Source organism: Anarrhichthys ocellatus, unplaced genomic scaffold (assembly GCF_004355925.1).
Source record: "Anarrhichthys ocellatus isolate YVR2014 unplaced genomic scaffold, GSC_Weel_1.0 scaffold11, whole genome shotgun sequence".
NCBI classification, from domain to species: Eukaryota; Metazoa; Chordata; class Actinopteri; order Perciformes; family Anarhichadidae; genus Anarrhichthys; species Anarrhichthys ocellatus.
Genome location: NW_022280041.1, coordinates 197177 through 209581, shown reverse-complemented (window position 1 = coordinate 209581; position 12405 = coordinate 197177). Strand labels below are relative to the sequence as shown.

General features: G+C 42.4%; 2 protein-coding genes across 7 annotated transcripts in view; both read right to left on the bottom strand.

The window, feature by feature from the left end:
• The window catches only part of LOC116385293 (zinc finger protein 827-like), an 8278-nt gene extending 4180 nt beyond the window's left edge, over positions 1 to 4098 (bottom strand). The window contains exons 1-3 of one of the 2 annotated variants that reach the window (XM_031850603.1): positions 2586 to 4098; positions 952 to 1426; positions 425 to 649 (exon numbers count right to left, since the gene is read on the bottom strand). In XM_031850603.1, coding sequence (XP_031706463.1) covers positions 425 to 649; positions 952 to 1186 — 460 coding nt within the window. In that variant the 5' untranslated portion in view covers positions 1187 to 1426; positions 2586 to 4098. The remainder of the gene's footprint in view (positions 1 to 424; positions 650 to 951; positions 1427 to 2585) is intronic. The other variant, XM_031850602.1, reaches the window with a different exon arrangement.
• Positions 4099 to 4799: 701 nt separating this feature from the next.
• LOC116385325 (uncharacterized) overlaps positions 4800 to 12405 on the bottom strand; it is a 10244-nt gene continuing 2638 nt past the window's right edge. For 2 of the 5 annotated variants that reach the window (XM_031850659.1, XM_031850660.1), the window contains 13 exons: positions 12258 to 12337; positions 12060 to 12160; positions 11847 to 11969; positions 11440 to 11505; positions 11145 to 11256; positions 10887 to 10950; positions 10361 to 10401; positions 10016 to 10200; positions 9707 to 9790; positions 6226 to 6485; positions 5524 to 5628; positions 5353 to 5409; positions 4800 to 5107 (listed from right to left, as the gene is read on the bottom strand). In XM_031850659.1, coding sequence (XP_031706519.1) covers positions 5379 to 5409; positions 5524 to 5628; positions 6226 to 6485; positions 9707 to 9790; positions 10016 to 10200; positions 10361 to 10401; positions 10887 to 10950; positions 11145 to 11256; positions 11440 to 11505; positions 11847 to 11969; positions 12060 to 12160; positions 12258 to 12330 — 1245 coding nt within the window. In that variant the 5' untranslated portion in view covers positions 12331 to 12337 and the 3' untranslated portion in view covers positions 4800 to 5107; positions 5353 to 5378. Of the gene's footprint in view, positions 5108 to 5352; positions 5410 to 5523; positions 5629 to 6225; positions 6486 to 9706; positions 9791 to 10015; positions 10201 to 10360; positions 10402 to 10886; positions 10951 to 11144; positions 11257 to 11439; positions 11506 to 11846; positions 11970 to 12059; positions 12161 to 12257; positions 12393 to 12405 lie in introns of those variants that run through there. The other 3 variants (XM_031850657.1, XM_031850658.1, XM_031850661.1) reach the window with 3 other exon arrangements.

The following is a 12405-nucleotide window of genomic DNA, read 5'->3' as shown; positions in this document are numbered from 1 at the left end:
TGGAAGGATGGTTGGTTGGTTGGATGGAAGGATGGATGGTTGGTTGGATGGATGGGTGTATGAAAGGATGGATGGATGGATGGTTGGTTGGTTGGATGGAGGGATGGATGGATGGAAGGATGGTTGATGGATGAAAGGAAGGATGGACTGATGGTTGGTTGGTTGGTTGGTTGGATGAAAGGAAGGATGGACTGATGGTTGGTTGGATGGATGGATGGATGGTTGGTTGGTTGATTGGTTGGTTGGATGGATGGTTGACTGGATGAAAGGATGGATGGATGGATGGTTGGTTGGTTGGTTGGTTGGATGGTTGGATGGATGGACTGATGGATGGATAGACTGATGGAATGGATGCATGATGGATGGATGGATAAAAGGAAGGATGGGTGGATATACATACACACACACGCACACACAGCTGTACCTGCCAGTTTCCTCAGCAGGTCCGAGGCCAGAGTGTCGGTGGCAGCGTTGCCGTCGGGTGTGTGTGAGAGCGATGGCGGCTCAGGACTGGCCCCGGGGCCGTCCGGAGAGAGGGCGAGGCCCGGCTCGTCCTGCTGCCCGCCGCGCACCTCCGGCAGGGCCTCGCGCATCAGAGGCTCCGCCTCCGCTAGCCTCCCTGGATGCATCTGGGCCTTCTGGGTCGCCTCTGAAGAGACAGAGAGGGATGGAAGAAGGGCGTTGACTGTAAATAGAATTACAGCAGAGTTCACATTACAGCCTGATGATTGCACTCAACTCACCAAGAGAGAATAGCTTTCACACTACAAGGCCAACAGTACGTGGACATAAGGAACTATAAGGATCCACATATTACTATCAAGGATTTAAGTGTTTGATCAATCAATTACATGTTCAAATTTCAGTTTACTGATTGATTAATCGGCTACAGTGCTGTAGTACTAACATGTATTTGTTTACATGTGTGTGTATGTGTGTACAGTGTGTTACCTGACAGCCTGATGAGGAGGTCGGACGCCATCTTGGTGCCGACATCCGGGCTGAAGAGAGAGGTGGCTGCTGGGAAGGGACTCGAACCTGCGGCATGCACGGCGTCCTGCGTCTCACTCAGCGAGCGAGCGCCATCGCCGGCTGTGTGTGTCTTTGTGCGTTGTCCGTTTGCAGGGTGTGTGTGTCGTTTGGCTGCATCAGAGGGAGGCTGCAACACACTCGACCCACGTTTCATTTTCCAGAGTGTGTGTGTGTGTGTGTGTCAAAAGAGAGGGAGTCAAAACTCAGAAGAGAGGAGGGCAAGAGAGAAGGAAGAGGAGGAAGAAGAGGAGGAGGAAGGCAGTGTTGCTAAAATAAGACGACTGTGTTTTTTAACATATGGAAGTGAAGAGCGCATGATAGAGAGAAGAGGAGAGAGAGAGAGAGAGAGAGAGATAAAACGAGGGAGGATTTACAGTTGCTGCCTCTCATTGACCTGAAAGAGAGCGAAAGATGGAGAGAGAGAGAGAGGAGGGGAAGGAGAGGAAGGAGGAGAGAGGAGGAGGATGAATGGCGAGGGAGGACAGAAGAGGAGGGAGAGATAAAGGGAGGAGAAGAAGAAAAGTAATATGAACAAAGTGAATCTGTGAATGAATAAATTATTGGATGGATAAGACCCGATAATGAGGGGATAAATCACCACCATGGAAACGGACCCCTGCTGTGTCGACTCCTGACCTTCCCACCAACAAACAATCATCAGCTATGATCAATAATCATCAGTAATGATGATCAATAACCATCAATAACCATCAATAACCATCAATAATCATCAGTAATGATGATCAATAACCATCAATAACCATCAATAACCATCAATAATCATCAGTAATCATCAATAATCATCAGTAATGATGATCAATAACCATCAATAACCATCAATAACCATCAATAACCATCATTAATCATCAATAATCATCAGTAATCATCAATAATCATCAGTAATGATGATCAATAACCATCAATAACCATCAATAACCATCATTAATCATCAATAATCATCAGTAATGATGATCAATAACCATCAATAACCATCAATAATCTGCCGCCATACTGTTGTATTCGTCACTTTTTGCACCTTGATAAATTAAAAATAAAATATAATTTGTTTTTCCATCTTCAGTACTAATATGTATACATATTTTATATATATAATATATTATAATAATAATATAATATAATATATTATAATAATATAAGAATATATTTATATATGTATATAATTCCACATAACACCTCCAAAGAAAAAAATATAGAATAAAATTATTTAATATATTTATGCATAAAATAAATGTGAATGAATATAAAATTAAATAGTTTAATTATATTTTAAACAATATGGTAAAATTGTTTTTATAGAATATAAAACAAAAAATGAATTGTAAAAAATATATAATTATTAATTATTTAGTCTCGTGCTGTTAGATTGGGACAGTAAAATATTAAACAATAAAAGGATAAAATACATATTTAAAATTAAAAATTAAATGAAATAAAATAATAAATAAAATATGGAAATGTCAAAATATATAAAATAATATAAATTTAAATATTTTTGTATTAACTTAAAATACAATTAAAATAATAAGTTATACCTTTAAATTAAATAATGTATTTTAAATGAATGTAACCGGCAGCTTGTTCATCGCCCCGGTAACCGTTACCCTCGTCGACCCCGTTTCGTTCAGCCTCCTGTCTCTAGGCGACACGGTACGGGGCTGCCGCCGCCACCGCATCCGCATGCGCATGCGCCACAGGGGAGCGAAAATGACCGGGCACCAGTTTCTCCATAACACCCCATCGGTGTCGGTCGGTCGGTGTCAAAGCCCCCCGGAGCCCCGGAGCCGTTAGCTACAGTTACATCTCTCCAACATGGCTGAACGGCACCTCAAGACTACCCCGAACCACCGAGTCACAAACTCATCTCCCGGTGTGGGCTGTCACGTGTACCGATTATTACCGATTATTTAGTAGAAGAAGAAAAAATGTAAAGGATTTTTTTTTTTTTCAGTTACCGGGAACGAGGGCAGGTGTCACGAGCCCAGCAGTTACCCCCCTCCCTCGCTCTCTCTCGCGCTCTCCTGCAACATGGCTGAACGGTAACCCGACCTCATAAGACCTCAAAAGTCATTTCCACGGGTCAGCTAGCATCGATAACCGGCCGTTGCTAGCACGGGGCTGACATATCTCTCATCTTTATCCTCCGTGACTTACCGGTACCGGGAGGGCAGGTGGTGGAGGAGGAGGTGGTGGTGGTGGTGCAGTCCGGGGCATAGCCTATATATAGACTATTATAGATCTCCTCCATGGTGAAATCACCCCTTCCTCTTCTTCTTCTTGTCTTGTCACATTATCACACTCGCTTTCTTCACGGTTTGAGGAGATGATCCGTTTCTTTTTCCCCGAGCCCGAGGATGACGGGTCGGTCACCGAGCACAGGGCAGATGGAGGTTTCCGCCTCCTCTCTCTCTCTCTCTTTCTCTTTCTGTGTGTCTGTGTGTGTGTGTGTGTGAGAGAGAGAGAGAGAGAGAGAGATGCAGTAGTGTGTCTGTGTCCACGCGCCGGATCATAGCACAAGGGCAGGACATGCGTGAACCCGGGCGCACGCGCCCATGCTCGCGAACCGAAAGCCCGCACACACACAGACTTTTCTTGTGATACAGATACACATGAACAGATACACACTCAGGTTTAACAGTACATGTAATGAACGATCAGTAGAAACCAGTAGAAAGACAATAGACAACAGTAGAAACAGGTAGACAGACAGTAGAAACCAGTAGACAGCAATGAACAAGTGAGTAGAAACCAGTAGACAGACAGTAGAAACCAGTAGATAGACAGTAGAAACAAGCAGATAGACAGTAGAAACAAGCRGACAGTAGAAACCAGTAGACAGACAGTATAAACCAGTAGACAGTCAGTAGAAACCAGTAGACAGCCAGTAGAAACAAGGAGACAGACAGAAAACAGTAGACAGACAGTAGAAAACAATAGACAGCCAGTAGACAGCAGTAGACAGACAGTAGAAACCAGTAGACAGTCAGTAGAAACAAGCAGATAGACAGTACAAACAAGCAGACAGTAGACAGCAGTAGACAGACAGTAGAAACCAGTATAGAGTCAGTAGAAACCAGTATAGAGTCAGTAGAAACCAGTAGACAGCCAGTAGAAACAAGCAGGCAGACAGTAGAAACCAGTAGACAGCCATATATACTAGAAGTAGTTGTATAAGAAGTAGTAGTAGCAGTACTGCATTAACAGTATTTGTAGATGCAGTAGTACATGTCTAAGTACAGTTATTTTAGCAGTTGCAAAAGTACTGATAGTTATGATATAGGTAGTACAAGTATTGGTGGTAGTAGTAGCAGTAATAGTAGAGTACGGTACTATCATTATAGTATTATCAGGATTATTATTATTACTTCTAATACATTATTATGAGTAGTAATATGTGTACAAACAATGATAGTATTTGTAGAGGTAGTAGTACATGTATTGAAGAACAGTTGTAGTAGTTGCATTATTAGAAGTACTGACTGAAGTTGTGATAGAGGTAGTAAACGTATTGGTAGTAGAGTTTAAGAAGAAGTGCTAGCAGTAGTAATAGCAGAGTAGGATACTAGCAATAGTAGTATCAGATCAAATATCGCAGTAGTGTTGTGTATCTTATATACTGTGTATGAGTGCAGTGTCCAGTTTCAGCCTGCAGGGGGAGACAGAGACTACTGTCTGTGTGATGACATGTAGGAATATAAATCAACTTTATGAACATTTTATTATGAACAAACTGTGTGTGAACTCAACAGGAAGTTATCAACAAAAACTTTATTTATAACGGTTTCACACGATAGATCACAACGGCTAACAATACTAAGAGCCACTGATTATTGTGAAATACAACATCGTTGTTTGAGCTGAGATACATTCACATGTCTAATTTAAAATAGTGAAGTTAAAGGAATAGTAACATCTTCTGAAGTAAAAATATAGCAAATAATACACACATCTATACGTTTTATTTTAGCCTATGGGGCATCGGAACAAGTGCTTTTAATTCAACATTTTTGGAATAAGGTGCTGCAACTACGAACTTGTAGAAGATAATTCCTTCATCCTGGAGGAGAAAATATACAGATAAACTATTACAAATACATAAAATATACAGATAAACTATTACAAATACATATAAAATACAGATAAACTATTATAAATACATATAAAATACAGATAAACTATTATAAATACATACAATATACAGATTGAGATAGAGGAAGAGGAGGAAGAGGTAGAGGAGGAAGAGGAGGTAGAAGAAGAAGAGGGAGTATTTTTAATGAATGTTTTTGCATTGTGTTGACTCACCTTCATCAGCAGCCGCCGCCTCCTCTTCATCGTGCTTTATCCTCTTCATCACAGTTTCTGCAGCGTGCACACACACACACACACACACACACACACACACACACACACACTTTAATGAGGACGTAATTGAGTTACGGACAGGAAACCACAGACGGGTTGATTTGTTCTTACGCGGCCTTGTAGAGGCTCTTCTGGTTCATCATGTGTTCTCTGAAGATGTCGACGGCTTGAAACACGTCCATGTGAGGCTGCCGCTCCTCTATCAGCGTCCTGTACCTGTGACACAGTCAGAGGAGAAGGTTGAAGAAGTGTGGAAGAAGTATTCAGACCCTGAAGTAAAAAGGGTTGTGTTCAAAGTTCCACTTTAAAAGTGTGTGTTGTGTTTGGCGGCCCCTGTGGACAGAAGCGGTAGTGTTTCTGAGCGCCAGAGTCCCTTTTTTTGAAATATTTTTTTCTTGAGGATTTCAGAGTGAAACATTTGAACAGAAGGAAGAAGTATTTAAAGGTGAGGATTTAGAAATACATTAAAAATAATGTTTTTTATACGCGTGTGAGGAAAAAGCAGTATTGCGATACTTTAATTTATTACAAGTTCAGTTTAACTACAGGACTGCAGGACTGGTACACTGTGGTATTGATACTTTTGAGTACTTCTTCCACCATTATACATTAGGCTGCAGAGCGGCCCTCTGCAGCCTAATGAGTATTTTTGATACTCTCAGTACATTTTTTCTACTTGTATTGTAGTATTTTCTGAAGGTTTGGTACTACTACTGTAAACGATTTAAATACTTCTTCCCCCGCTGAGTTATTCATCTCAAACAGCTGCCATCACATTTTAGAGTTAAACCTTCTTCTTGACGTTATCGTTACCTGCGTATCCAGGTGACCTCCGTCCGAGTGTCTTCTCTCCACTCCCGGAGGAGGAGGCTGGCTTTGAGCTCCGACCCGGACCCCCTGAGCTCCTCGGAGGAGGAGGAGGAGGAGGAGAGCAGCTCCCTGGACAGGAAGTCACGGAGGCAGGCCCGGGCCGACAGGGCCACCAGCCAGTAGACCGGCTCCTCCAGGACCACCGAGTGGAAGGACTGGAGGGAGGACTGGAGCCATTGAGGGGGAGGAGAAGCCAGGAGGCTCTGGAGGAGGAAGAGGAAGAGGAAGAGGTGTGTGACAAAGTGGGTGAGAACGCACTTTAACCATGCGTGTCAATTGTTTGTTTACCATACCCACCATGTCATTGGGTCAGACCAAGTATGGGGGGGTGGGGGGGGGGTAGAGTATGTACAGGTAGGTTTGTAGGTTAGTTGTGATCTGTTTTACATTGTTGTGAGTGTACAGCACATCGTAAACCATATCAACTTGTTGGTTACCTAAAAGGGTGCAGTAAGGTAGAGCTTTTGTCTGTTAACTAGTGGAGTCAGTAATTGGTGTCACCTGCACTCATGGTAGGAACTGAATCCTGCTGATAGGAGGCTCTATATAAGGAGATGACTTTGACTGAACAAGGGGAGAAAAGACGATCAGTGTGTAGCTGTGTGCACGTGATTATGTTACTTTATGATGAGTTGACTTATATTCAGTTAAGCTAAGTTAAACGTTTGTTTTGTTTGTATATATGTGTGGTTACACGTGTAGCAGAGCACTTTAGTAAATAAAACACCTTTTTGTTATCGGAACAAAGTCTCTCGTGTCTGCCTCCTACCACTTCAGAAACCACTCCGGTCAGGTTTCACCACAAGGGGGAAGAGGAGTGTGCAATATGAATACACTGTGCAATACTATAATTATTCTGTCTGGATATATAGTGTTTAGTTATTGTGGATTTTTTACTTTTTTACTATTCTTTACTGTTTTATGACTTATTTATAATACTTGTTTTGATCTTGTTTTTTACTATGTCTTTTGTTTGGCACTATCCACTATACATATATATATATACATATATATGTATATATATTGTTGAGTAAACTGTATGAAAGCTGTTGTAAACTCATGTCAGAAATATGCTAGAAACAATGCAACATACAAAGCATTAGCAATATCACATATACTCAGCATTTAGAACAGGACATACATCCTGCCCATAAGCTTCTTCCTGTTACCTGAAGTGGAAAGACCTAACTAGTACACAACATCCTGCCACAGGAAACTAGCAAAACACATAAATACCAAAGCAAAGTGAATTCAACTGCTTTGAGGCGCCGCCCCCTTTGCTGGCGACTCTGTCACATGTGCGACTCTGTTACCTGTGCGTCTGTGTTTTTTATGTATTTTAAATGCCTTCTGATTCATGATCATCAGCGTGATCAAACTTTGACGACGAGACCATTGCTGCACTTAACAGTCGCACTTTAGTTTGCCTTCTGTGGCTTTGTTTTATCCTTTTCTGGAAAGCTGCTCAGACACTTCAAGGTAGGAGTGAAACAGGCCCATTTTTTATCTCCTATAGTCGGCAAGAGCTTCTTCATCTGCGGCTTCCTGCATCAAGTGTAAACAGTCACACTAAGGGAGAGACCCCTGATGAACAAGGTAATAATGAGGTTGATGCGCTGGCCCAAGAAAGGGAAGATGAATTTCTCGCGGCCAGTGTACTATTCAGAAAAACCTGTGTATTCCCACCTGAATGGAACACCGACAAAGGTGTCTCAGTACCAGATGACCATGCTGAAGGTGTTCTACTAAAATTACATAATTGCCTGGGACATTGTGGGTTACAGCGGACAAGAAATTGGTTAACTGAACAAAGAATTAAACATCCGAGGTTCAATAAATGATTCGCGAAAATAAAAGCTGAGTGCTCGAATTGCGCGGATAAATGCGGCATGCCAAGGGCTAGTGGTCCCATGCTTCCAATTGCGGTTGACACTCCTGGTGTACACTACTCTGCGGACATTGCAGGACCTTCTTCACAAAGAACGCCCCGAGGCAACCTTTACTTTCTGGTAATAGCTGATAATGGATGAGATACTAGGATATTTCCTTTAAAAACAGCAACCGGAAGAACAATCGCCACAGCGATGGCGGTCTTCTTCACAGGTAAAAACCTGCTTACTCTATGAATGGATAACGGGACACACTTTAAGAATAAAAACATAGAGACATTACTGTTACAACTATCAGTCGAACCTGAATGGTCGAGTGCCTATAAACCCAAAACGAACGGTGTAGCAGAAAGAGCTGTTAGATCAGCAAAAGAATACATAAACGCAAACTGCCCCAAACAATGGGACAAACCGAGGTTCTTAATTTGTCTATGCCAAAACTCGACCGAAAGCCTACCCCGCCTAATGAAACCTCTCCGTCTCCTTTGCAGGTTGACGGTTGGGTGTGGCTGAATAGAGGAATTAAACAAGGCAAACAGCCCATACACTCCTCCAACAAAGTAAATACCAGATAGAAGAAACAAAGGGTAATCTAATAACATTACAGTCTTAAAAGATAAAGGTCCCGTGCATATCTCCCAGATGATCCCGATTACGTAAAATGTTTCACAGAAAGGGAAGTGACAAACAACCGTTAAACACCCATGGCTGAGTCCATGCCAAAAGGACTCCCAGTCACAAGAAGGTACACATGTGTCCTCTCCTGCGATGTGGGGGGTAGCATAAAGATAGGTTTGGCCCAACCAGAGGAGCCCCCAGGGGGGTTCCTCAAATGGGAAGACTATGTACCAGGCACATGTTTCCTGTGTAAATCACACCATTATTTGGGCAGGACCAAGGTCTGCTCGGCCCACCCTGAGCCAGCCAGATGTCTCCAGGCCGGCAAGGGAAGGAGTGGGAGATAGAAAGGTCACTATGTGCAATCTATGTTTTAAACAACAAGTAATGAGATGGCACCTATGCTGCTTTGACCACTCAGGAGTACCCGGTGACTGCTGCAAGAGCACTCATGTTGGGGTGATCACCTGTGGTACATAAACCAGCCGTTGCACTACTGTAGGGATGTCCCTGCCCAGAACACAACCCAGTACGGCCTACACTTATGGCTATGTGGCAAAGGGAACCGTTGGCCTGACCATTATACCCAATTAAAACACATACCCATAACACGACCAAATGCGTTCAGTTTTGAACAAACTTGGCCAGATAAAAACAAATTCCCCCTGTGGGAACTAAAAGAAGGAAAAGGATGTTACCCCATGGGATTAAGTAATGTACGTCTCAAAGAAACATTCTCATTTATTCAAATCCTAGAAGCGGCAGGACAAGGGCAATAGGGGTAAAATAAGTAGTAAAAACTGTAGAACTGTAGCCCACTGGGGTATTGCCGAAGAGAGAAAACGCAACAATATACAGCATATATCCACTCTAATTTAAATGATTATCTGATCTTATCTTACACACGTTGGTCTCACCTGGTTGCTGCTGCTGTACTGTTTGAGTGTGTCCAGCAGCAGTGACGTCACGTCGTCTGCTTCCAGTAAACCGCTCATCAGGACCTGACGTCATCAAGTCACACCGGTTCATTAAAATCAATTCACAAAAAAGAAAACAGAAGAAAATACTTTGTAGCCATTTAAAAGTTTGAAAAGCTGTGAGAGAAGTCCTTTAAAAACAAAGTACATAGAATCATCACAGAAATAAGACAGAGGATTATTTAGTAGAGAGAAAGGGATGAAAACAGATGAAAGGATAGAAAGACAGACATAAGTATGGCCGCTGACCTGCAGTGTGCTGCTGACTCTGTGCAGGTAGAGCGCCTCCTGCTGGATGAAGCTGTCGTAGCAGCTCTGTGTGAGACGACCGGACCGGAGACCTCTGAGGACGGAGGACGAGTGGAGGATCTCCTCCGCCAGCGGGTCGCTGTAACTCCACACAACATCAAACAGACTCCCACCGGCCACGATGCCTGAGAGACAGAAGGCAGGGAGGAAGTATTCAAAGTACCTCTGAGATGTAGTACAGTAAAAAGTACAATATGTACCTCTGAGGTATTGGAGGAGAAGTATAAAGTATCTTTTAACTGTGAACAGTGAATAGTGTGAGAGTAACAAGCAGTAATCTGTCACCTGGCTCAACTGGTTCCCCGTCGGCGGAGGATTTGTTTGAACTGCAGACAAGATGAGAAACGGGTAAACACAATAAATGGATTCACTGTTTCTACTGGTTCCGACACACGAGGTGAGTCATCAGGACTTTACACCTTATTATTCACACGTTTGCATTTCAGAACGTTCACTGGATTTAAATAATGATAATAAAAGAGAGGGAGGTCATATTTAGAGAAGAAACTCAGAATATCCCAGATTATAGCGGTAAAGTTACAAGTAAAAACATCCTAAACTAAAGTAGAAAAAACACTATTTTTTAGGATTTCTTTCGAGTAAATTTACTACTTTAATCTCAGAATATCCCAGTTTTTTTCTTGTAAATTCATAGTTTCTTTTCTTTAAATATTGCCCCTCTTCTCCGGCTCCGTCACGCAAAAAATACGTAGTAGCTAGAAGCCGTTGTTTGAGGATACGTTGCCTACAAAGGTTCTGATACTCCGCCGTTAATCCATGGATCAGATGTTACCTTTAACTGTGAGCTCACCTGGCTCTAGTGGAGCAGACGTAGAACCTGAGATCACCACAGGGGGCGCTGCCCAGCTCTCCACCTGAACACATGACACACACATTACTGTTTTTAATACAGCATTTCATTTACGTTCAGTTTTTTTGGAGCAATAATTAAGTATTTTGAAATACAAACAACAACAAAACTGCCTCCAAAACTGTTGCTATCCTATAACAATCCATCTATTAACAATAATAATCCATTCATTCCATGTGTGTTTTTTTCCTTATTTACTTTTTGGTTTAATTGCCATGCAAGTCCCGCCCTCTCCGGCCTTTCCCTGCCTCTGATTGGTCCAACCGCTGATCCTGAAGGGGGAGTCGTCGCTCCAGAAACAAGAGCCATTCTTCAGAGAGGAAAAACATTCTTTAAGAGTATACTTCTAATACATCACAGAGGGAAATAGAGTGCTTTTATATTTCACTACATACATTTATCTGACAACTGTAGTTACTGTATATATAAATGTATATACACTATACATAACCTCACATTCTACTGTAGAATACCGTAATTTAATCCCTGGTACCATTCTGTTGGGTTGAATTACGGTCCTGACTCCATAGAGACTACTCCCCGCAGCTGTAGTCACAATCTGGGTGTGGGAGAAGATCGTGTTCTTTACTCGCCTCAAGGCTAATTAGGTTTCGCTTTACAGGTGACTGTATAATATGAGATGACTCCCCACACTGTCTGCCACACTAATGCACAGTAATCCACCCGTGGTCTCCCTGAGGTGAGCTCCCGATACAAACAGATATAATACACAGACACCATCAAATATTACCTTCCTCCATCGCTGCACACAGCGACAGCAAACAACCACAGGGCCGTTGTTAGGAGGAACATTGTTTGTGTTTAAATACAATTGTTTCCTCACTGGCGTGGTTATAAATACTCATATTATACATAAATTATAAATACTCATAGGTTTACCTGTTGTGCTTGACGTCCACCCAGCCACACCGGAAGGTGTGTGTTTGCTAGCTGACGGACAAACTGCCTCTCCTCTGGTGTGTGAAGAGATGCCAGGTGACCTCCTTTCTGAGAGCACATCAACTAACACACACACACACACACACGTTAAACCATAATGAATATTCATGTGTTATGAATTAATGAATTCAAATGTGTTTGATTTCACTTTACATCAGCGTTGGTCCAAGAGCTCCAAACAGGGTAGAAAGCAAAGCATCTCTGCCCAAACAGGAGCCACCGAGGTGAGCACGGAGAGGCCTGCTCCGTCTCTACTGACGCATTATTCAATAAAAAGTATTGAAACACATTAAATAGGACTGTCAGCACGTTCATGTCTTCCATCCGATTGTTTGTTTTGTTGATTTTTACCTGAAGCTGACGGCGAGGCCGACGTCTCAGTCAGGATGAGAGCAAATAGGAGACGAGCCAACACACACACCATCGCCGACCTGTAATACATACGCACGTATAGCCTTACATTAACATAGAAGATACACACGTACAGCCTTACATTAAC